The following is a 25,966-nucleotide window of genomic DNA, read 5'->3' on the forward strand; positions in this document are numbered from 1 at the left end:
AGAGGGGAGAGAGATGTCCGTGCGTTACCCGCCCAAGTATACAGTGGAGACCCTGGGAGAACACCCAACTCCTAACCGCGAGCCCAGAGGGCGGGGGCGAGAGGTACCTGGGCCCGGCGCGTGCGCGCGGCGCGCAGGGAGGCAGCCTGGAAGTGAGGGAGCGCGCACCCTTCACGTGACCAGGCCCGCGGGCGGCGACGCACACTACGCGCCCCTCACGTGGTCTGTCTACGGCCCCGTCGCCGGCGGAGGCGGGCGCGGGCGCGTCCCTGTGGCCAGTCCCCCGGAGGAGTTGGTCGCACAATTATGAAAGACTCAGCTTCTGCTGCTAGTGCCGGAGCTGAGTTAGTTCTGAGAAGGTTTCCCTGGGCTGTCCTTGTCCGGCGGCCTCTGCTGCCGCCTCCGGAGACGCTTCCCGATAGATGGCTACAGGCCGCGGAGGAGGAGGAGGTGGAGTTGCTGCCCTTCCGGAGTCCGCCCCGTGAGGAGAATGGTACTGGACCCACGCAGGCCCCGGCGGGGGAATGGTCCTGGGGGTTGCGGGCAGGGAGGGGAAGAACCCGACCGGCCAGCGCGCGTCCGGAGCCATGCTGCCTGTGGCGAAGGAGCCCCTAGTTGCCTTCCGGACTTGCCCCGGCGGGACGGGAGTGCAGTTCGTTCGCGGGTGAGGGGCAGGAAGCAGGTAGCAAATCTGGCGCGACCGCTCGCCGCGGGAATCCCCGGAGCGGAGCCCTGGCTCCGGCGAGGGCCGCTGGAGGCGGCGGAGGCGCGAGCGAGCGAGTACCTGGATGAGCCGAGCGGCCGCAGCGCGCCAGACGCAGCTCCGAGCTCCGCATCTCCCGGGAGCGCGTTCCTCCTGGCGCCAGTTGCTGGCAGATAAGGGAGCCAAATGCTCTGCTCAAGTTCTGCTTGGAAAGGGAAGGAGGGCTGGGAGGGAACAAAAAAGGGATAGAGGACACGGGATTGGAGCCGTGCCTGGTTTGCTGCGCAGTGGATACTCCACAGGTACGTTTTCCTTTTGGAGCCAGAGAGGAGGGCTTTGACGGTATTGACGGTAGATCTGGTTTGCGGTTTTCTTTGGCAAGAATTAAAGATTTTTATTGGGGCGCTGCTGGAGGTAACCGAGGCGATGTGTTGTCTGGAATTACGTCTAACTGCCTCATCTGTTGCCCTAGAGAAGGGTTTGTCGTGTTTTAAACCTACGGTGCGGAGTGGCGAGAGGGATGCGGTGCATTGCAGCTTTCGCTAGAGCCTGTTGTTGTTAAGGCCAGGAATCAAATTTGAAGATTTCTTACGAAGAAAGTAATTTACAGGGACTTGAAGAGCGAGGTGTTTTTCTGGTCAGTACTTGAACTTGTTAGTTTCATGCGAACAACTCTCCCTCTGCTGGAGTCTGGCAGATTTACTTTTCTCCAGGATTTAATTCAAGTGCCATACAAAAGTGAAACCACGAATATAGTTATACTTTGAATAAATAGTGCACCTTACACTGTTTTCCACCTTCTTTGGTAAAGTCAATAAAAACGTCATTTTACTTTTTTTCTTAATTTTAAAAGAAAGGTTTGTTAAGTTTCTTTACTGACGCCAGATTTTTAAACTTGTTACTAAAATGGATTTTAAGAGAATCTGTTTTGAGAATCAAAATGCCTGTAGTATGAAAAAACCAAACCATTAGTACTGACTCTTCGCTGATGTGTCTAGTTTTTCTTTTTATGGTAAACAGCATAAATTTGAATGTAGCATTTCAGTATCTTTAAAAACATTTAGATGCCTTAGAAAATGGAAATTAAGATGATTCATCTTCTTCAAAGGCATTGTTTCCTAATATTTTATTAATACAACCAGACAGCTTTGTTTCTAGTGACTTTATACTGAAAGTCGATAATTTCTTAGTCTTACCTTAGAGGCTCTTCTCAAATTCAGCCTCTTAATGTCTTGTTGTTTACATACTTTTAAATCTAGCTTCCAAAAATTAAGATGTGGTCTGAGTTTCTCCTTTTTCTGCTCTCTTTCCATTTGTCTCCAGTCTTTTCATAGCAGATGTGCTCCCCCAGACAGTGTGTTTGTATACATAAGTTGTGCACCATCCTTGGCACATAACATGAACCCAGTGTTGATTGTACATGTTAACATTCCTGTTGATTCTACAGAGAGAAATTCTCACTTAATGTTTGAAATTTAGGGCCTGATTTTATTTTTTACATGCTTGAGTCCTGACTACTATTGAGTTCTGTGATTTTTTTTTTTTTTTTACAATTTCCAATTAAATTATCGTGAAAACTGAAAACTGCGGTTGTCCGATAATGATAATTTGTTGAGCCTCCTCAGATTTTAGGTCAGCCCTATGACCTAAAAGTTCACTAAAGTATGTTGTATCTACACTGTTTAATTCTTATTGTAAGTTCTATTTAAAGCATTTACTCCTTTCTGGTAGTCAGTTTCTTCTTTAACACTAAAAGCATACAGAGGTTTTCTGCATTTTAAAAAGCTTTAAAACTAATCAACCAGCCAACCAACCATAAAATAATACAAAACAAACAAAATACTAAGAAACACAAGTTAAGAAAACTGGAGTGGAATCAAATTTTGTACAAAATTGTCTACCGTGACTATTAGAAATCATTTGTTTTATTCATTTGGTAAGCACTTAATAGTGTTTAGTATATTCCAAGCACTGTGATAAGCACTGAAGTGGCTAATGTGCGTTAGACCAGTTTTCCACTTTCAAACAGCTTACATTCTAGTTATTTATAAAAGATCTAGTTGTCAATGGAAGGTGCATACATCATAAACAGCGTCTTTTGTATTGCACACACTGTGATACCTTAATAGTTTTGAAGGCAATACAGATAGGCAAAAACCTTCTAGAAGGATAGTGTGATATCGTTACATAGATTACTGTGAAAATACGGGGTAATCAAGAATGGGTTTGCACAAAAGTTGATAGTATAGGTGAGTCTTATAGAGGCAGTAGGAATTGGAATTAAACTGGAGATAGAAGGGGCAGTGAATTGGTAGGTTTTGTCCAAGGGAGTTGAGTGTTAGAGGAGAAGAGCATCCTTAGTTTATTCTGGGATCTACTGTACAAATACTTTATGTAGTTAGGAATGAGTGGAGTATGGGATGATATGGGGTACTGATGGGAGTATTTTAGAGACAGACAAGGACCAGATTTCCGAGGGCAGTGTATGTCATGCATAGAAGTTTGCATTTCACACCGGTGATGTTGGGGATCCACTTAAGGAAACGATATGAAAGGTGAATGGTGTATGTTTAAATTGAAAAGAGAGACCCATGAGGAAGCTATAGGAAGACTCTGACCAAATGTCAGTGTTTTGAAATGAAGTAGAAGAAGGAACAGATTGAGATATTTAGGGGTTAGAATATTCAGAACTTGGTTACTTTTGTGGAGTAAAGTGTGTGAGTGTTGGCAAATGTCAGTAATAAGAACTAGACATAAAGTGAAAATATGTTATAGTTGAAGTCATTACTTAAAATATGCAAATGTAATACTTAAAGGCAATACTTAAAATGCGCAGTTTTGGTTTTGATTTTTAAATAAAGGTCTACTGAGGCACTAGCACTTGCAAAAGTTTGAGCGTTCCACAAATCAGTTATTTTTGGTCTAGTGCTCTGATATTCTTTCTCTCTTTAACATTCTAGTATAGGGCAGTTCATGCATACAGAAATATAATAGGAAAATCAGTCACCATACATCCATGACCAGTTTTGACAGTTTGAAATGTGTATTTTGTTTCTTCTATTATCCCTGCCATTCCCCCTTAAATGGATGACTTAAGCAAATCTTGGACATATCTCATCTGTAAATGCTACATTGTGTGTATCTCTAAAAAGATACGGACTCTTAATACATCCACAGTACTATTAGCACCCTTGGAAAATGAGTAATTCTTTAATATAGTTAAATATTCAGCTTATTTCCCTGATTGGTTCATGTTTTTCTTCAGTCGGTTTGTTTAATTCAGAATCCAAAGAATTCCATATAGCATTTGATTGATAAATAAGTCTTTCAGTCTCTAGTAACCCCTCCTCTTTTTTTTTTTCATCTTATCACCTACCAATTATTTAATGAGAAAAATCCAGATCATCTGCCCTGTAGAATTTCCCACAGTTTGGATTTTGTAGGATGTACCCATACAGTGTGATGTAACTTGTTCTCTATTTCCTGTGCTTAATCTAAAGACTTGATCAGATTGTAGTGTGATATTTTGGCAAGAGTACTTCACAGGTCGTGCTGTGTATCTTGTATTGCGTAACATTAAGAAGCACATGCTTTCTAGTCCTTTTTCTTTTCTTTTTTTTCTTTTTTTTTTTATAAGATTCATCAGTGGGTTTAGTGGTGTTAGCTGCCTGATCAGTTGTGAAGTTCTTGGTTAGACACTTACATAGTTTCAGTAGTAGCCATTGATGATTATTGCCATTGATCTGTTATTTCATTCTAGGTTTCTCTTCTTATTTTTTGGAGGAACCTTTCAACATATTATTAAATTTTAGTCTTCTTTCTTTCTTTCTTTCTTTCTTTCTTTCTCTTTCTTTTTCTTTCTCCCTCTCACTCTTCCTTTCCCTCTCCCTCCCTTCCTTATTTCTCCCTCCCTCCCTCCCTTCCTTCCTTCCTTCCTTCCTTCCTTCCTTCCACAGTTGCTCCTTAAGTGCTTGTTTTAAGTTTGGTACCTGGAGGTACCCAAATTCAGAGTAGTTGAGATTAGTTTAGGATGAGCATTATTTGGCTATCTGTGGGGATTTTAACTGAGTCACTTATGTGAGTTAATATAAAAGAACTTAGATATATATCACTTTTATTATTTTTTTAAGTTTATTTATTTTGAGAAAGAGAGAGTAAGCAGGGGAGGGTTAGAGAGAGAGGAAGAGAGAGAATCACAAGCAGGCTCCATACTTAGCATGGAGCCCAACACAGCCCATGATCTCACTATGGTAAGATCACAACCTGAACTGATACCAAGAGTTGGCCGCTTAACCATTTCAGCCACCCTGATGCCCCAGATGTATGTCACTTCTTTTAGAAGGAGCTTTGGAATTAGTAGATTAGTTTGAATATGAATGAAATGTTTGGCTTGGAGAATTGGATCTCTTCTGGTTTATCTTTATAAAAAATGGTTCTAATTTGAATTAAGCCAGTATTTTCAGTTATTTTGTTGATCTTTTGGTTCAGTTCATCTTGGATTTGGAAAATTACTCTGCATCTTTTGGGGGAATGTGTGTTTAGTTCCCTGGCCATTTAAAGGTTTTAGAACCTTAATGAGAAATTTTGGCATATGGAAGTAAGCAGTTTTTTTGAAGTTGGTACATTTGGCTCTTCAACATAAGCATCTTTGCCAAATCACACTCTTCTTTTATAAGCACTACTGTTATCCTCTCTGTAAAATGCAGATGATAATCTTTCTTCTACTTGGTATTAGGAGCAATACTAGGATTAAAATTTGTGAAACACCGTTTGTGCCTCTTTGCATCATGAAAATATGTTAATAACTTAATACCTCAACTATCTAGCTACCAGACTGCTGGAAACCACTACTTTTGGAAACCCAGCTTCTCATGGAAAGAAAAAACTTTTGAGCCACGTCATTATTAGGAATATAGCAACCTGAGCCCAGAGTTTATTGACTGAAAAATATGTGCAAAGTGAAATTTTGTAGGCTTAGTTACCGATTTTCCTCTGACAATTTGGTAGCATGCTGGGAATGAATAGAAGGAAAATTATCTGAGAAGTGGACTATTACTACTATAAGACTAGAAATATATGGCTGTAAACTACCCTTTGATACACAAGCCAGTGGTCTTCCTTGTCTTTAATAGTATAATTTACAATACCTAATACCCAGAAGGTACTCTTAATTTAGAAAAGTGTGTAATATGCTTTAAATTGATTGTCATAATATTAGCTAACATGTAGTAGCATTTAGCTGTGGTTATTGTTCTAAATGTTTTACATATATCATTGCATACAATTACTCTCAAGAGAATTCTTGAAGTAAGCACTGTTTTTTTTCCTCCATTATTCATGGAAGGAACAGATAGACAAAATCACTCACCAAAGGTCATTAGGCCATTAAGTGGTACAGTAGATATTGACTTACCAAATTACACACTTGAAGGACATTGATACTCAGAGACATGTATATTTGTGAGCTCTAAGATGGCAAGTGTTATGTTAATTATAAAGTTAAGGTCATTTTTTAAAAATGCTAAAAAAAATTTTTTTAAGTTTGTTTATTTTGAGAGAGAAAGAGCACGAACAGAGTAGGGACAGAGAGAGAGGGAGAGGGAGAGAATCCCAAGCAGGCTCTGCACTGTCATTGCAGAGCCTGATGTGGGTGGGCCTCGAACTGACAAAACCTTGAGATCATGACCTGAGCCAAAATCAAGAGTTAGATGCTCAACTGACTGAGTCACCCAGGTGCCCCAAAAAGTTAAGGTCATAAAGGATGTGTTACCTTAAAAAAATTTATTAGACCATATTTTTTCTTCATATGCTGTTAGACTTAGTAGAAATTCCTTTATTATTGTTCCTTAAGGCTATGTAATGGCCTTAAGATACATTATTCACAATTCAGTCTGTGCATTGTATACATTGTCACAGTGCAGAGACTTATTAGTCAGAGGGGATCCTTAGTAGATTGGCAAGTCATTAATTAAGTAGATTTCTGTTATGGGTAGAACTCTTTCATAAAAATTGTGGAAACCTAACATGAGTGTATTAACAAAGTATCACTCTCCTGAGAGAGAGAGAGACTAGATGGTTTACTCACTATATGAAGGCTAGTGTTTTTTAATAGAGAATGTCCTCTAATATTTTCTTTAGATTTCTCTTTTTCAGATTAACTTTGGTGGCATCATCTGAAAACATCAGTGGTCAGTGAATTAGATTAATGTGATGGATCCATTTAATTCAACAGATTCTGTTGCTTTGGGAAAAATACTTTATTAGGTAACAAGGAGACAGGAATAAAAGTAAAGAATTTAAATTGTACTCTTTGACTGCAGGTACATAATATTTCTAAATAAATGTATATAATTTGAATTCTTTGCTAATTGTGTTTTGTTGTGGAATTCAGATCGATAAAAGTGTGATCATAATGTAATAGCAATCTATGTACTTACCACCCAGCTTGAGAAATAAAATATTGCAGGTAAAATGGAAACTTCTCATGTACTTCATCAAAATCCCATTCCACTTTCTGCTTCTGCAGACCTAATTATCTCCTTTTGTTTCTTTGCATGTTTTTTGTAGTTGTAAATATATATTATATATCTATATATGTTATATATATGTAGTGTTGTTTCTATATACAGAGAATATGTAACACATAGTAGTTAAAAAATATTTTTTAACATTTATTTATGTTTGAGTGACAGAGCAAGACAGAGCATGAGTGGGGAAGGGGAAGAGAGAGAGAGAGGGTGACAGAATCCAAAGCAGGCTCCAGGCTCTGAGCTGTCAGCACAGAGCCAGACACGGGGCTCGAACTCACGGACTGTGAGATCATGACCTGAGCCGAAGTCACAAACCTAACCAACTGAGCCACCCAGGCGCCCCAACACATAGTAGTTCTTGGTATTGGTTGAGTTATATATATATGGAATTACATACATCTTTTTATGGACTTTGTTGGTTTTTTAAATCAACATTGGGTTTTGGAGGTTTAGTCATATTAACAATACATGTAAGGTCTAGTTCGCCACTTTTATTTTATTATTATTTACTTTTCTTTATCTTTATTCCCATTCAAAGTTAACATTCTACTTCTCTGTAAGATAGCCTCCCCATGCATGCTCATAGCAGCTTTTTAGTTCACCTCTTTAACTGCTGTTTATCATTCCATTATATGAATATACTATCTTTTGTTTATTTTACTGTTGTTTGGCATTTGGGTTATTTCTTGTTTTGTTTTAAAAATAATGGTGCAGCATTCTTGTATGTATCATCTAATGTACAAGTGTTAGAATTTTTCTAAGATGCATATATCAAGAAGTAGAATTGCTATATCACAAGACAGGTGCAACTTCAACTTTGTGGATATTGCCAAAGTGTTGACCAAGGTAGTTGTGTCGTTTATACTCCCTAAAAGTATACGAGAGTTTCCGATTCTGTCAACATCTTTGCCACCCCTCATTGATTAGGTTTTTTATTTTGTCAGACTCACGAATGTTCAATAGTTCCTCATTGTTTTGCATGTGATGACCATAATACTGAGTATTATTTCAGGTTATGAATTTTTGGCTATGGTTTCCTTGTCTCTGGTGAATTGCCTGTTTATAACTTTTGCTCATTTTCCTATTGGATTATCTTTTTTCTTATTTATTTACTTGTAGAAGTTCTTCATATATTCTACATATTTTTGGGGGGTACTTTATGAGCTACAAATATCTTTTCTAGCCTGTAGCATTTTAATTGTTTACTTGGTTAACGGTAGGCTATTTACTTTTTTTAGGTTGATGTACATAAATGTTTATGTATTATTTTTGAGAGAGAGATAGAGAGACAGAGAGCAAGCGGGGAAGGGGCAGAGAGAGAAGGAGACATAGAAACTGAAGCAGGCTCCAGGCTCTGAGCTCTCAGCACAGAGCCCAACATGAGGCTCGAACCCACCAACCATGAGATAATGACCTAGTTGGACGCTCAACTGACTGAGCCACCCATGTGCCCTGATGTACATTGGTTTTTAAATTTAGTGTTATAATTTATCAGTATTTTCTCTTTAAAAAAAAAGTTAAGTAATTTCTGCACCCAATGTGGGGCGCAAACTCACAACCCTGAGATCAAGAGTCTCATGCTCTTCCAGCTGAGCCAGGCAGGTGCCCCATCAGTATTTTCTTTATAGCAAGTGCCATTTCTTTTCCTGAGGTCATGAAATTATTTTATTTTTGTAGAAATTTTAAGGTTTTGCTTTTCACATTTTGACTTTAACCCATGTAGTATTCATTTTTGGATTTAGTGTGATAGTTCATATACATAGAATAAATCCTATCTTCTCCTAATTTGTATTGTTTTCTTCATCACAATGAAAGTTTCCTTCAAGGCAAGTTTCTTTTTCCGAGCAACTTGTTCCATTGTTCTGTTGGTCTTTTCCTGTGTCAGTGTATTTATTTTTGATTTTTTAGCACTTTCAGGTGTCTAGGTAAAATAACTTGGCATAAAAAGTTAAAAATTTGGGGGCACCTGGGTGGCTCAATTGGTTGAGCATCCAACTCTTGATTTCAGCTTAGGTCATGATCCCAGGGTCATGGGCTTGAGCCCCATGTTAGGCTCTGTGCTGAGCATGGCACCTGCTTGAGATTGTCTCCCTCTCCCTCAACTCCGCTCCTGTTTGTGTGTCTTCTCTCTCTCTCTCTCTCTCTCTCTCTCTCTCTCTTNATAGTTTTTATTTATTTTTGAAACAGAGAGAGACAGAGCATGAGGGGGGAGGGACAGAGAGAGAAGGAGACACAGAATCTGAAGCAGGCTTAAGGCTCTGAGCTGCCTGCACAGAACCCAGTGCGGGTCTCTAACCCATGAACCACAAGATCATGACCTGAGCTGAAGTTGGACACTTAACCGACTGAGCCACCCAGATGCCCCTTGCTTATTTTTTTTTAAGTTTATTTTGGGGGGAGGGAGCACAGCTGAAAGAAAGGAAGAGAGAATCCTAGGCAGGCTCTGCACTGTCAGTGCAAAGCCCCATGTGGGCTCAAACCCACAAACCTTGAGTCATGACCTGAGCTGAAGTTGGATGCTTAACCAATAAAGCCACCCAGGTGGCCCATGGCCAACATGCTTATTATCTTTTTTTTATCTTGGTGAGTTTTGATCCCTTTTCATTTTATTAATGATTCTTTATATTAAAATAAATTGCTCTAGGTAAGACTTTTTCTAGAATAGCTAAGGAAGAAATTACTACTCTCTGAGCTAGATTCAGATTGGTCACATTCTAGACTCAGTTGTGCCTCGTCTTCAATTATTTAGTATCATAGACCCCAAGGTATGGCATGATCGCAACTGCTCACACTTTCCTTCATCAAACATTTTCTGTCCCACAAATGTAGGGTAATAATTGGGCTGTTAAACAGCCAGGGTAGCAATCTCCATGAGGTCAGCAGGAAAGCAAAACAGAAAATAGGTTGGATATTGTAAGACTCTTTTTACAAACATAGTATGGCCTGAATTTGATTCAGTTTAATTTTTTTTAATATATAAAACTTTGCCAACTGTTATTCCACAGAGGCTTTTCAATAGTGTCTTTAAGACCCTCTCAGTGGCGTCTGCATGGCTCAGTTGGTTAAGCGTCTGACCTCGGGTCAGGTCATGATCTCACGGTTCGTGGGTTTGAGCCCTCGTCTGGCTCTGTGCTGACAGCCAGCTCAGAGCCTGGAGCCTCTTTCAGATTCTGTGTGTGTGTGTGTGTCTCTCTCTCTCTGACCCTCCGCTGCTCACACTGTCTCTCACTCTCTCATAAATAAATAAAATATTTAAAAAAAAGACCCTCTCAGAGGGTTCACATCTGAATTACCAGTGATACCCAATTATTAGTTAATTAGTTAAGTAGTTGACAGGCAATTAAGAATAAGAGCAGAACTCTAGAATAGGCCTGTAAGAATGCCAGAAGGTCAAGTGAGTTGGGCTTTGATAGAGGAAGTCATAGTGCCAACCTATTTCAACATTTTGCTTTAGGCTAGCCATAATTTTTCTTTGTTATTGTCTGTGCCATTGTTAGCAGGCATATTGATCTGTGTACATATTTTTCACATAAGTCAAAATTTCTAGGTCTGTAATGTTATTTAATTTATTAAGGATATGCATTTTTAATATGCACACTCCTTTTTAATTTTTTTCTTTTGAGTGTGGGTCACATTTTCTTATTTCTTCTTAAGTCTAGTCATTTTGAATTGTATAATAGACACTGTGAATGTTACCTTATAGACTCTGAGTTCTGTTATACTGCTTCTGAAGACTTGATTCTTTTTAAATTAGTTATTATGAACTCAGTGTTTGTGCACCTCTCACCCAAATTCTTTGTTGAAGCTCTAACCCCCAGTGTTATGGCATTTGGAGATGGGGTCTTTGGGAGGTAATTAGGGTTAGATGAAGTCATGGGGCTAAGGCCCTTATATAAGAAGAGACACCAGAGAGCTTGCCCTCTACCATGTGAAGACACAGTGAGAAGATAGCTGTCTGCAGCCCAAGGAGAGAGTTTTTTGGTTTTTTTTGGTTTTTTTTTTTGTTTTTTTTTCTAGGAGAGAGAGAGAGACAGCGTGAGCAGGGGAGGGTCAGAGAGAGGGAGACACAGACTCTGAAATAGGCTCCAGGCTCTGAGCTGGCAGTCAGCACAGAGCCCGACGTGGGGCTCAAACCCACGAACCGCGAGATCATGACCTAAGCGAAAGTCGGACGCTTAACCGACTAAGCCACCCAGGCGCCCCCCAAGGAGAGAGTTTTTATCAGACGCTGATCCTGTTGGAACCTTGATGTTGGATTATCATTTCTGTAACTGTGAGAAAATGAATTTGGGTTGCTTAAGCCACCTACCTTATGGTATTTGTTATGGCACTTAGAATAAACCAAGGTAGTAGTTGATTTACTTGACTATACTCAAATTTCGTACTCTGTCTCATTGTGGGCAGTGAAAGCGTTCAGTTCTTTTATTCCTAATTGGGCTGCTTGGAGCCTGCACCATGTATACATTCTTCATGGGTCTGTCAGAGATTTGGGCAGAGTTAATATGCAGCATTTAGGGCACCCTTTAGGTGACTTTCTCCTTTGAGGACTTTTCCCATCACTTTCCAACTGCTTTTGTCACCTTGAACTTGGTATTTTGTTTTTTTTAAGCCAGTAAGACTGGGATTTCTATTGGAGTTTTAGCTTCAGTAGATGTAGAGTGAGGCTGTCACCAGGCAAAAAGCCAGTCATTCATTGCTGTTCTTTCATTTTTAATAGACTCCATTCAATTTCTGCCTGCTTTTGGGTCTTTAGTACTATAAACTAGTTTTGTTTGTTTTATTTTTATTTTGTCGAGAACCTATGGTGGTTATCTGTGGGAGGGTTAGTCTGCTAGAACTAACATAGCTGGCAGCTCCTTTCTAATATTAATATATAGAATCATAGAGTGTATTTAGTTGTAAAAGTAGATTGATTTCTAATTGTTACCTTGAAGTAGAATTTTTAAAGCAGTCTTTAATATTTTCCCCACATTTTTGCCATTAACATCTAGGCAGGAAGGAGATATGCTGGTATTAATTTATGGAGAGAGTGGATGTGGTTAGAGGGTTTATTTATAATGTATGTGCCCCTTATTGCTGGTAGACAGGAAGAATTTATAACTTAAGGAATTTTGAAGCATTGTTGAGATTTGACAATGTGTTAAGCATTATGCTGAAACACCTTGCATGGATCATTTTGTTTTATCTTCAGAGCAGCATTGTAAGATAGGTATTGTTTTTAGGTACCAACATGAAACTGGCCTAAGGTTGCATGGATAGTAAACAAAAAAAGCTAGAATTCTAATTCCAGTTACTCAACTCCAGAATTTCTGCTCTTTACTGAAGATCACAAAGTGATCTTTAGGTTAATTTCTAGTGCTAACATTCTGTGATTATAGTTACTTTTTACTTGACCTAAAACATTTAAGTTTAGGTTTCTGGTTTGTGTTTGTAGTGTGCCACCTCTTGGTAAAACTCAGTAATTCAGCCCAGCAAAACAAGAAGTATAAAAATAGAAATTAAAATATGTGTTTAAAATCCATGCACATTTCATTGGGTATATGATAGCAGAGAAGAAATTCAGAATTCCCAAAATTGCAGAAACCTATCATTGGAAAGTATTTATAATCATCACCTGGGGTATGTGACTATCAGGTGTATGAAGCCAATCCCTAATGTAATGAGGACCATGCCCAAGAATGCTTTATGTGGGGAGAATATATTTACATTTGACAGCTACACAAAGTGAGAAGACTGTAAGCCCTTGAAATAAAATTGGTGAATATTAAAGGTAGAGGAAGCTATAAGAGATAGTCTTGAAACATGCTAATGTCATTGATGTCCTTACAGACACAAAATTTGGTAAAAATTGGTGAGCATCAGGAGTGACACGATTTAAGTTACTTAGCAAACAGTTTCACTAACTGGATTTGCCAGTTAGAAACTACTGTGGAAAGTTTGAGATTTTGAAAGGATAGCACTGGCTGTTTATTTTTTTTATTTTTTATTTTTTTATTTCAGAGAAAGTGTGTATGAGTAGGGAAGAGGGAGAGAGAGAATCTTAGGCAGGCCCCATGCTGAGCCTGGAGTCTGGTATGGGGCTCAATCCCCATGTTCCTGGGATGACTTGATCCAAAATCAGGAGTGGACTTTCAACCAACTGAGCCACCCAGGCACCCCGGCTATTTGTTTAGAAAAAGAATGATAAAATGAAATTAATTTGTGAGCAAGATTTGTGTTAGGTCCTGAAATACAACAGCATTCCTATTTCGAGTACTTATATATTTTATCATAAAATACAAAAATGAATACTAGAAGTGACTGAAATGTCATAGTTTGATGGTGATTGGAAAAAACCATTATTTCTGGAAAAAAGCTAGTATATATACTCAAAGCATTAGATATTTTGCTCAGTGATGTTTAGGTTTTATTGTTCTATGTATATATATGAGTTATTTTATTATTTTATTATATTTTTATTTCCTTTATTTCATTGATTTTATTTATGAGTATATTTATAGATCTATATCTATATATAGTTTTAAGTGCTTTTTCTTTTGAAATTGCTGCAGGAAAAATAACTTTGTTAATGAACATTTAAAATTCTTCATTCCCCCCCCCCCCCANCTGGGACTGTAGAACTGGGTAGAAGGAATGTTAATGTCCAAGAAACAGTGTAGGAAAAGAGTTTGAAAGGTTTGGCACATGCATTTTGGCTTGAGTGGACTCAGTAGAAAAGTGAAAGAGCCATACTTTTGTGGGATTCAGAGTATGGCTTGGTATACTATGCCATGTGGGCTAAATATGGCCAAGGCCTGTTTTGTATGGCTTTGAGGTAAGAATGGTTCTTACATTAAAAAAAAATTTTTTTTTAATGTTTATTTTTGAGGTAGAGACAGAGCATGAGCGGGAGAGGGGCCGAGAGAGAGAGAAAGAGAGAGAGAGAGAGAGACAGAAAATGAAGCTGGCTCCAGAGTCTCTGAGCTGAAAGCACAGAGCCTGACACCGGGCTCGAACTCGTGAATGGCGAGATCATGACCTGAGCCCAAGTTGGATGCTTAACTGATTGAGCCACCCAGGCACCGCAGTTCTTACATTTTTTAAAGGTTAAAAAACAAAAAATGTGTGACAGAGACAGCATGTGGTCTAAAAGCCTAAAACATTTACCACCACTGTTTGCTGATCCCCCATTTGGAGTATAGCTATACTTCTCTAGTCTGAAATTGAAGGAACATCAGTTTAAGGGAAGAGGTGTTTGTTTGGGACCCAGTAAGTTGTACATGTTTTGAAAAATAATGGTAGAAGTGAATTTGAAGAAAAGATGGGAAGCCAGGACTGTATTAATAATCATTCTGTAGTTTTGTTTTTTATAAAAGGCATTGTACAGGGGTGCCTAGGTGGCTCATCTGTTAAGCTTCCAACTTCACCTCAGGTCATGATCTGAGGTTTGTGAGTTCCAGCCCTGTGTCGAGCTCTCTGCTGACAGCTCGGAGCCTGGAGCCTGCTTTGGATTCTGTGTCTTCCTTTTTCTCTGCCCCTCCCCCACTGGTGGTTGCTCTTCCTCTCTCTCTCTCAAAAATAAATGTTAAAATTAAAAAAATAAGGCACTGTGTTAAGCTAAAGGATTTGGAAATTGTCTCTTGTATCCTTTACTAGTCCAGAACCCTATTGCCCCTCCCCCAAATACTGATGGCTCTAGTTTACTTTTACTTGTCTTCTTCCCAGAGTAATCTTCCTATCAGGACCTGTGATCATTTCTTAATGTTAAATGCTACTTGGGATTCATTTTTTTCCATATCAAACTATCTCTTAAGTAAATATATGAAATATTTTTATTTACATTTAGTAGGAAGGCATAACTATGAAAAGTATATACCTGTGATTCATTTTTATGAGTATTTCAATGGGTACCTATCCAAAGTTTTGCAAACCGGTATTTAGACTTAACTGGGCTATTTAGTTCATTGCTGTAGAGCAATCATTTTGAAATCTGTTGATCTAATTGTTGGATCTGCCCTTATCCCAACCCTATTTGAATAACTATAGCTGAAGTTGCTTCAGGCAGGCTAGGAAAGGAATGGGGGAAAGCTAATACTGGTTAGCACTAGTTAGTAATTAACAATACCTTTTAAGAGAAGTATGTTAGCCTTTCTGTTCTCGCCCCTCCCCCCATGCTCAGAAAATTACACTTGATCTTAGTCGTAGGGCCAAGAAGCAGTCCTTGTTCAGAAAATTATATACAAAATGATCACATAGGAATTCCTCTTTTAAAGTAATAATGTATTTTTACTCGGCTTATTTAAAGCATATCATCACGTGATCTTGAAATCCTTCTTTAATTTCTCTTAAAAAGTCAGTAGAGGCTTTGGAGTCAGGGCAAACTATTAGCTGTGTGACTTTGGACAGTTTAACTTCTGTGTTTAACTAGTCTGTGCATATGTAATGAGGGAATACTAATAGTACCCAATTCATAGGATTGCTGTGAGAATAGGATGAGTTAATGCATATAAAACATTTAGAACAGTGCCTGAAAAACATACTATCTACTAATTAAAGTTACCTCTTGTTATATGCACTTTGGGCAAATAGTTTACAAAAGATAACAATGTCAACAATGTTTTTAGGCAACATTTCTTATGTGACATGTGGGTAAATTATATGTGAGTTGGGCAGTGCCAAAATATATGGTAATAGAGAAGTCATAGCTTTGGATTTCCCTTTGTTCAGTGACTCCTGTACTGGGCATTTCCTTTGTGGGGGACATTGTGACCTATGAGGTTGTTACAAGAGATACTGGCTTTTGAGGTTTATGAGGCAAGGGCAGATCCCGTACCTGCTCTTGTCACCTTGCACTTAAGCTGTCTGCTGGATGTTCGATCCAGGGACTCCCACCAAATGGGAATAGTTGATGCTGCCTTGTTGGTAGTCTGTGACCCTAGTTTTATTATTTTTTTTTTTTNTTTGTTTTTTTTTGTTTTTGTTTAAGTTTATTTATTTTGAGCATGAGAGAGTGAGGGGCAGAGAGAAAGGGAGAGAGAGAATCTCAAGTAGGCTCTGTACTGTCAGTGTGGAACCTGATGTGGGACTCAAATTCATAAACTGTGAGATCATGACCTGAACTGAAGTCAGATGCTCAACTGATTGAGCCACCCAGCCACCCCTCTTTTTATTTTTATTTTTTATTTTATTTTAAAAAAATTTACATTCAAGTTAGTTAGCATATAGCACAACACTGATTTCAAGAGTAGATTCCTTAATGCCCTTTACTCATTTAGCCCATCCCCACTCCCATAACTCCTCTAGTAACCNAGTGAGGGGCAGAGAGAAAGGGAGAGAGAGAATCTCAAGTAGGCTCTGTACTGTCAGTGTGGAACCTGATGTGGGACTCAAATTCATAAACTGTGAGATCATGAACTGAAGTCAGATGCTCAACTGATTGAGCCACCCAGCCACCCCTCTTTTTATTTTTATTTTTTATTTTATTTTAAAAAAATTTACATTCAAGTTAGTTAGCATATAGCACAACACTGATTTCAAGAGTAGATTCCTTAATGCCCTTTACTCATTTAGCCCATCCCCACTCCCATAACTCCTCTAGTAACCCTCTGCTTATTCTCCCTCGTTAGGAGTCTCTTATGTTTTTGTCCTCCTCTCTGTTTTTATATTATTTTTGCTTCCCTTCCCTTATGTTCATCTGTTTTTTTGTAACTTAAAGTCCTCATATGAGTGAAGTCATATGATATTTGTCTTTCTCTGACTAATTTCGCTTAGCATGATACTCTCTAGTTCCATCCACGTAGTTGCAAATGACAGGATTTCATTCTTTTTGATTGCCAAGTAATACTCCATTGTATATAAATACCACATCTTCTTTACTCATTCATCTGTCAGTGGGCATTTGGGCTCTTTCCATACTTTGGCTATTGTTGATAGTGCTGCTATAAACATTGGGGTGCATGTGTCCCTTTGAAACAGCACACCTGTATCCCTTGGATAAATACCTAGTAGTGCAATTGCTGGGTCTTAAGGTAGTTCTATTTTTAATTTTTTGAGGAATCTCCATGCTGTTTTTCAGAGTGGCTGCACCAGTTTGCATTCCCACCATCAGTGCAAAAGAGATCCTCCTTCTCTGCATCCTTGCCAGCATTTGTTGTCTGACTTGCTGATATTAGCCATTCTGACTGGTGTGAGGTGGTTTCACATTGTGAGGTTGTTTCACATTGTGGTTTTAGTTTGTATTTCCCTGATGATGAGTGATGTTGAGCATCGTTTCATGTGTCTGTTGGCCATCTGTATGTTTTCTTTGGAGAAGTGTCTGTTCATGTCTTTAGCCCATTTCTTCACTGGATTATTTGTATTTTGGGTTTTGAGTTTGATAAGTTCTTTATAAATTTTGGATACCAACCCTTTATCTGATATGTCGTTTGCAAATATCTACTCCCATTCTGTTGATTGCCTTTTAGTTTTAGGCACCCTTTTTAAAAAAATGCTTATTTATTTTGAGAGAGAGTGAGAGTGCCTGTACAAGTGGGGGTAGGGCAGAGAGAGAGAACTGTAAGCAGGCCCTTTGCTGTTAGTACTGAGCCTGGCCATATGGGGCTTATGCAGTAGTTACTTGGGACTTGATCTCACTACTATGACATCATGAACTGAGCCGAAATCAAGAGTCTGTTGCTTAACTGACTGAGCCACCCATGTGCCCCACCCCAATCTATTTTTATAAGAGATCATGCCAAGTTAACTGTGATACTATGGGAATCTTTGGGATGGGGTGTCTTTATTTCTAGTTGAGCCTAAGAAGACCCCTACCCCCATGGGTTTATACTCCTTTGACTATGTTATACAAAGCAAATTGTAAATACTGCTATCAGGGCCACCTGGCTGGCTCATTCAGAAGAGCCTCTGACTCCTGATCTGGGGTTTGTGAATTGGAACCCTGTGTTGGCTATAGAGATTACTAAAAACAAAGCAAAACACAGCAAAATAACCACTATTTTCAGGGAGTTTGCATTTGAAAACGTATGAGTTGAGGTGTTTTACAAACTTGTAACTGTAATAGAAGATCATTTCTGGAATATTCTACTTCTGACTTAATTCTTTAAAAAAAAATTTTTTTTTTTTTAATTTATTTCTGAGGGAAAGAGACAGCATGAGCAGGGGAGGGTCAGAGAGAGAGGGAGACACAATCTGAAACAGGCTCCAGGCTCTGAGCTAGCTGTCAGCACAGAGCCCGACGCGGTGCTCGAACCTACGAACTGTGAGATCATGACCTGAGGCCAAGTCAGACACAACCAACTGAGCCACCCAGGTGCCCCTATCTCTGACTTACTCTAAATTAATTGTATTTTAATAAGTTTTTTCTTTATCTTCATGTTGGGTTTTTGGAATCTGCAAATTGTTTTTCATCAGTCTGGGAAATTCTTATCTCTTTAAACATCGCCTTTGCCCATCCTTTCCCTTTTCTCCTTCTGGAACTCTGATTAAACATTTGATCTCTTCATGCTGTTTTACGTGTTTCTTAACAACTCTTCCTTGCCTTTTAAATAGCTTTATTATGGTATAATGCACATACTCTAAAATTTGCCCTCTGTAAGTATACAAGTTTGATGGTTTTTAATAAATTTAATTTTATAACCACCACAATACAGTTTTAGCACACTTCTATCCTCTCACAAAGTTTCCTAGTATGTGTTTGCAGTTTATCACTGCTCTTACTCTTAGCCCCAGGCTTTTACTAAACTTAACAGTTTCTATGGTTTTGTCTTTTTCTAGAAATTTCATGTAAATGCAGTTTTGTAATCTTATGTGCCTTTTTTTCACATAGTGCAGTGTTTTTGAGGTGAAGCTTTGTTGCATATTATCCATAGCTTGTCCCTCTTACTGTTATAAGTAGTATACCATGATATGGATATTTTATTTTGTTGGCTGTTATGAATATTGCTTCTTTGAATATTTAGATACAAGTCGGTGTGTGGATGTGTTTTTCTTTTTCTTGGGAAGATACTTTGGAGTGGAATTGCTAGGTGATATGTAAGTTTATATTTAAAAATGACCAGACTTTTCCAAATTATCTGTATCTGAAGTATATTAATAAGTAAACAAGCAGTAAGCATATAGCAATAAGTACAATCACTAACCTGCCTTTTCTTTTTTTACAATTTCTAATTTGTCTAAGAGTTGCAACCTTTATATATATTTTTAATGTTTATTTTTGTGAGAGAGAGAGAGCATGAGGGGGGGTGGTGTAGAGAGAGAGGGAGACACAGAATCCAAAGCAGGCTCCAGGCTCCGAGCTGTCAGCAGAGCCCGACGCGGGGCTTGAACTCCTGAGCCACAATCATGATCTGAGCCCAAGTCAGATGCTTAACCGACTGAGCCACTCAGGCACCCGTAAGAGATGCAGACATTAAGTAACAAATCACAATATAATTTCAATACTACTCCTGTAATCCTGTGTTTCTTAATAATAGCATAATGAAAATTACATGAGTTTCAAGCAGTGGGTTAAGTTGATTTTGGTAGAAGTTCAGCCTTATGTCATTGTTAGAGAGTAGCACTACCAAATATTTTTTTCAAGTTTCAAGCAGAAATCCCATGAGATATCTTGGTTTTTTTTTTTTTTTTCAGTTACATGTGCTCTGCCTTAGCTTCAGTGTATGATTGTGGAGTAGGAGAAAGGTCTAGGAGAGAAGTAATGTCCAAGTAGTTTAACTGACATAGCCAGGTCTTTTGATTCTCAGGACAGTGCTCCAAATGTGATCCCGGAGATGATGGTCCTGTTACTCTGGAGTTGCATAAGACTATGAGGGGTGGTGTTGGAAGTTGCATTTTTAAATAGTGTAAGCCTCATTGAGAAAGTGACATTTGCTCAAAGACTTGAAGGAGGTGATAGAATCAAAGTAATGAAGCAGGATGCAGAGATGCAGAGCACTAGGACCTTAAAGGCTATTGTAAGGACTTTGGCTTTTATAACACTTTTGAGTGTGATGTGAAGGCGTTAGAGAGTCTTGAGCAGAGAAGTGACATAATGACGTATTTTTAAAAGATTATATCTCTTGAGAAATAGATTCTAAGGTGGCAAGGGTGATAACAGTGGTTTCTGGTAAACCAGGCAAAAGTGATAATGGCTTGGATCAGAATAGTAGCAGTGGAGGTGTGAGAAGTGGCTGGATTCTGGATGTGTTTTCAAGGTAAGCTAACAGATTTTTGCTCATGAGGTTATATAGGGGAAGTAGATAAAGAGGAAATCAAGAATGTCACCGAGATTTTTGCCTTAAAAAATAGAACTGGAAGAATAGAGTTGTCATTTACTGAGATGGGGAAGACTATATAAGAAATCAGTGTTTTGATGAAAGATGAGTTCAGTTTAGGCGTCTTTCAAAAAAATGTTTATTTATTTATTTTGAGAGAGGGAGAGCGTGTACACAGGAGAAGGCCAGAGAGACAGAGGTAGAGAGAGACTAGAATGCCCAGCAAGCTCCACGCTATCAGCACAGAGCCCAACATGGGGCTTGATCTCATGAAGGGGTTTATGACCTGAGCTGAAATCGAGTTGGACACTTTACCAACTTAGCCACTCAGATACCCCATCTTAAGTTTGAGGTGCCTCTTGGACATCAGAGTAAAGCTGTTGAATAGGCAGTTGAATATATGAGCATGGAGTTAGGGGAAGGATCTCATGTAAAAATATAAATTTGGTAGTCATCTAGTTATTGATGATAAACTGGATGTGAGTGAATATAATTGGAAAAAAGAAGTTCAAAGATTGGGGAGAAAAAGAGAGGAATCAGCAATGGAGATAAAAGGAGTGAGCAGTAAAGAGAAGAAAACCAAACTAACTGATGAAGATGTTTTAAGTAGGTGAGAATGATCAGCTTTGTTAAATGCTGCTGATACCTCAATGAAGATGAGTCCTGAAAATTGATTTTTGGATTTAGAGAGAGTGGTTGGCTTGAAAGTCTGACTGGAGTGGGGTTTAGAAAGCATGGGAGGAAAAGAGGGAAAAACTTTTACCTGTGATCTGTACAGTAGATGGAGGCAGAACTATGGAGTGTTAGCTTGAGGGGAAGGTGGGGTCAAGCAAAAGTTTGTTGTGTTTGTTTTTTAAAATGAGAGTTGATAGCATGTTGCATGTTGATGGGAATGAGTTAATAAAGAACAAAAATAATTAAAGAATTGGTGGAGAGTGATCTTTACTTCATGAGGTATATGGGGTCTAGGACACAAGAGGAGTGGTTGGACTTAAATAGAGGTACACATAGTCACAGGAAGGCAGGCAGAGTATATGGGCTCATTAGTGGCTAGATGTAATAGAAGTTGTACATGTTCTTGTCTCTGAAATTTGCTCAGTTAAAAAATGAGCAAAAAAAAAAAATGGAAAGTGAGGTCATGTTTTGAGATCAAGAATGGGAAAGGAAGGTTAGAGGTTTGAGGAAAGAGGGAAATAGTGTGAAATGATATAGGAGAATGAGAAGGTGTACCAGGGAAATAGTGTGTAATTATTGGGCATCATTAAGGAGCATTTGAGGTTTGTGGTCAGAGTTTAAAAGTGAAACTAGATGTCATTGTTTTGTTTTTGTCTAGTTATATTATGGAATAGTTAGGCAATTGAATTGAATCAGGATTGGGTTTGCCAGATGTATTCTAGAAGCAAATGTGAATTTCTAGTATAGTAAAACTAGAGAGATTCCTCCCCCTCCACCCCCCGAGAGAGATACAGGGGAAGCATAATTTTCAAAGGAATACCAGATTTTAGTTAGAATAAGAAGGTGGTGGAGGGATTGTACTAAGTGAGTAAGATATTTTGGTGATTCAGGGCCCTAACTTCTAGGGGTCATCCTGTGATTTTTTTTATAGCCAGGGGGTCATGGTATAATTTGCTTCTACATAAGTGAGTATCTTTAAATAAAGAACCATTGACCTAGGAAATGAACATTTTGGTTGGAGAGACAGAATTTTGGCACCAGAATTAGCATTGGGAGATAGACTAATGCTATTTATTGTTAGGTTACCTGAAGGATTTGAGAGGAACCTGTAAAACTTCACCTATCATAATTTTGTCTTATGTCTCTTCTAGAGGTTTCCTTTTAGAACATAGGCTTTTCCTTTTTGGACTGTCCTGTTAATATTGATATATTACATGGAAGATAGAGCTCATGGTCTTTAATCTACTCTGTTATAATTTATACAGTTTTGTCTGTCCCAGTACATAATGCCTCCTCCTTTTTAATCAGTCATCAGTAGCAGGATAGGGATCTCGAGTCTAAGAGTCTAAGGATCTAGAGAGAAGCTTCAGTAGTGATATAAAATTAAAGTGTTTTAGGGGCATGTGGGTGGCTTAATTGGTCCAGCATCTGACTCTTGATTTAGGCTCAGGTCATGATCTCATGGTTTGTGGGATTGAGTCCTGCATCGGGCTCCATGCTGAGTGTGGAGCCAGCTTAAGATACTCTCTTTCTCTCCCTCTGCCCCCTCCTCCACTCACACTCGCCCTTTCTCTAAAATAAAATATCTTTTAAATTTTAAAAATTATTTCAAATTTATAGTAACTTAAGAAAATTTGTTAATCTTCCACCGTGATCCTAAATTTGTCTTATTCTCCCTGTTAAATTTTTGCTTTATGTATTTTGAGACTGTTGGTTTGGTTATTCAGATTTAAGATTGTTACAGCAATCTGGTGAATCCAACATTTGTAATCATGTAATAACTTGCCTTTTCTCTAACTGAAGTTTAGTCTCTTTTTTTCCTGATATTTTTCTTTTAGGATTTGCTTGATATCTTTTTCTGGCAGTCACTTTTAATTGGCTTTTAAATGATCCAGTTCCCAGGATAAAAATGCCCCCTCTTGAGGTTTTTGGCCCATAGTGGGAATCTCAAACATGGTTTTCCTTCTCACAGTATATGAAGCTATAGAATCTTCACAGCATGTTGATTTAGTAATCCAAATCCCAGTGGACTTGAATGATTCGATGTTTTAGGTGTGCTATCTTCAGCAAGCCTTTACTATATACTTAGGGTAAATATTTAGTGAATTGGAAAAAAATTGAATAGTATAGAATTATTTATTTTTATGTGTTTATCATTACATTATTTTACTGTAGTATTAGCGGGTTAATGTATAAACCACCTTTTAAAACTTTTTGTTTCAGTCCCAGAAATCCTGGATAGAAAGCACTTTGACGAAGAGGGAATGTGTATATATTATACCAAGTTCCAAAGACCCTCACAGGTAAGCATACCTTTGTTTCTTGGGTTCTACTAGAAATTTAGATGTAAATTATATTGAAGTTTATTTATTAAAAGCCAGATTATTGTTTTTTAATGCTTATTTATTTTTGAGAGAGAGCGTGTGAGCATGGGTGGGGCAGAAAGAGAGAGAGGGAGACACAGAATTGGAAGCTGGCTCCAGGCTCTGAGCTGTCAGTACAGATGAAAGCCAAAATTATTAAAATAGTTACTGTTAACTTTTATGCATATTGTTAATTATTCATTTAAGATTGGGAGAAGGAGATATCATTAGCACAATATCAATATTCTGGAGGTTTTTTTTGTTTGTTTGTTTGTTTTTAAAGATAGCATCAGAGAGTGAGAGAATCCCACGAGAGGCAGAGGGAGGGAGAGAGAGAAATGGGGCTCACCCAAAGCAGGGCTCATGTTTTACCTAAAGTGGGGCTTCTGGTCACCCGATGCAGGGCTCAAGCTCACCTGATGTCTGCAACTCAAACTCACAAACCGTGAGCCAAAGTCAGATGCTTAACAACTGAGCCACACAGGCGCCCTGGAGTTCTTAATGATGTTTACTTACTTCTTCAGGGTATTCCCCCATCCTTAAACTCCCCCCAGATCAAACTAGTATGTTACAAAGATAAGGCAGTTGAGATGTGCTTTTAACTGATTCACTGGTGATAAGTTGAAAAGGTGTATCTCTTTATTGAACGTCTTTTGAGTACCCAGCACTATGGTTCATGCTAACGAAACCAATACAAAACTAATAGTTGCTGTATTTGTTTGCCAAAATATAGATAGAACTCAGCATCTCCTAGAAAACCTATCATCAGAGATTATAGGCATCTCTAATTCATTTTTGGTCTTTAAAATGGCTTTGATAATAGAAAAATTTTAAAGTAAATCTACGAGCTAAAATTCAAGAAAAAGTTGACCACTTGAGATATTTACTGAAGTAACATTTTTCATAATTTTTTTTTCCTGAGGCTAAACATAGAAAAAAGATTAAAAGGTCAAATCAAAGATAGAGTTATTTATCTTACAGAGGGGTTCCTAGCATACTGAAAACCTCTCTTAACAGGCACTTAGGAAAAATTAGTTGAGAAAGAATTTTGAATCTTCTTACCTTTCTCATTTCCTACCAAACCTTCTTCTCTGTTCAGTTAACTTCTCTGCAACTTTTACTTCCATTTGATATATGACTTTTATCAAAACATAGCGAAATTCAGAACTAGAACAAATCAGCCTAAAATTTATATGAAACCACAGAAGACCCTTTATAGCCAAAGCAATTTGAGAAAGAAGAACAAAGCTGAAGGTTATCACAGTCCCAGATTCAAGATATACTACAAAACGGTAGTAATCAAAGCAGTATGGCACTGGCACAAAAATAGACACATAGATTAATGGAACAGGATAGAGAGCCCAGAAATAAACTCATGCTAATATGGTCAATTAATCTGTGACAAAGATAGCAAAAATATACAGTGGGGAAAAGGCCATTTCTTCACCAAATGGTGTTGGGGAAAATGGACAGCTACATGCAAAAGAATGAAACTGGACTTATTTCTTACACCATAAACAAATGAATGCAGAATGGATTAAAGACTTAAATGTGAGACCTGAAATCATTAAATTCCAGAAGAAAATAGGCAAGTAATCTCTTGGATATTGGCCTTAGCAGCATTTGTATGGATATGTCTCTTCAGGCAAGGGAAGCAAAAGCAGTAATAAACTATTAGGATTATACAAAAATGAAAGGCTTTTCCATAGCAAAGGAAGCCATTAATTAAACAAAGGGCACCTTATTGAGTGGGATAAGATATTTGCAAATTATATATCTGGTAAGAGGTTAGTGTCCTAAATGTATAAAGAACTTCTGTAACTCAACACCAAAATAATGGTCTGATTAAAAATCAGGCAGGAGACCCAAATAGACATTTTCCCACAGAAGACATACAAATGGCCAACAGATACATGAAAAGATGCTCAACATCACTAATCATCAGGAAACTGAAAATCAAAACCTCAATGAAAAAAAAAAAGGCAACTCAATTAAGTATCCTTATCTCACACCAGTCAGAATGGCTAGTATCAAAACAACAAAAAAATAACAAGTGGTGGCAAAGATGTGGAGAAAAGGGAACCTTTTTTGCACTATTTGTGGGAATGTAAATTAGTACAATGACCATGAAAAACAGTGTGATGATCCTCAAAAATTAAAAATAGAAATACCATATGATTTAGGAATTCCACTACTAAGTACCCAAAGAAAGCAAAAACACTGATTGAAAAAGATTTATGCGGGGCACGTGGGTGGCTCAGTTGGTTAGGCGTCCAACTTCAGCTCAGGTCATGATCTCACAGTTCGTGGGTTTGAGCCCCTTATCAGGCTCTGTGCTCACGGCCAGCTCAGAGCCTGGAGCCTGCTTCAGATTCTGTGCCTCCCTCTCTCTGACCCTCCCTGCTCACACTGTCTCTCTCTCTCTCTCTCTCTCTCAGACATACATAAAACATTAAAAAAAAAAAA

The 25,966-nt window shown here is 38.3% G+C and overlaps 1 protein-coding gene across 3 annotated transcripts in view; it reads left to right on the forward strand.

The window, feature by feature from the left end:
* The first annotated feature begins 410 nt into the window (after nucleotides 1–410).
* TRPM7 (transient receptor potential cation channel subfamily M member 7) overlaps nucleotides 411–25,966 on the forward strand; it is a 125,834-nt gene continuing 100,278 nt past the window's right edge. For all 3 annotated transcript variants that reach the window (XM_077764410.1, XM_077764411.1, XM_077764413.1), the window contains exons 1-2: nucleotides 411–493; nucleotides 23,361–23,440. In XM_077764410.1, the coding sequence (XP_077620536.1) occupies nucleotides 491–493; nucleotides 23,361–23,440 (83 nt within the window). In that variant the 5' untranslated portion in view covers nucleotides 411–490. The remainder of the gene's footprint in view (nucleotides 494–23,360; nucleotides 23,441–25,966) is intronic.

This window comes from Crocuta crocuta, unplaced genomic scaffold, assembly GCF_008692635.1.
Source record: "Crocuta crocuta isolate KB4526 unplaced genomic scaffold, BGI_CrCroc_1.0 scaffold102, whole genome shotgun sequence".
In the NCBI taxonomy this organism is placed as follows: domain Eukaryota; kingdom Metazoa; phylum Chordata; class Mammalia; order Carnivora; family Hyaenidae; genus Crocuta; species Crocuta crocuta.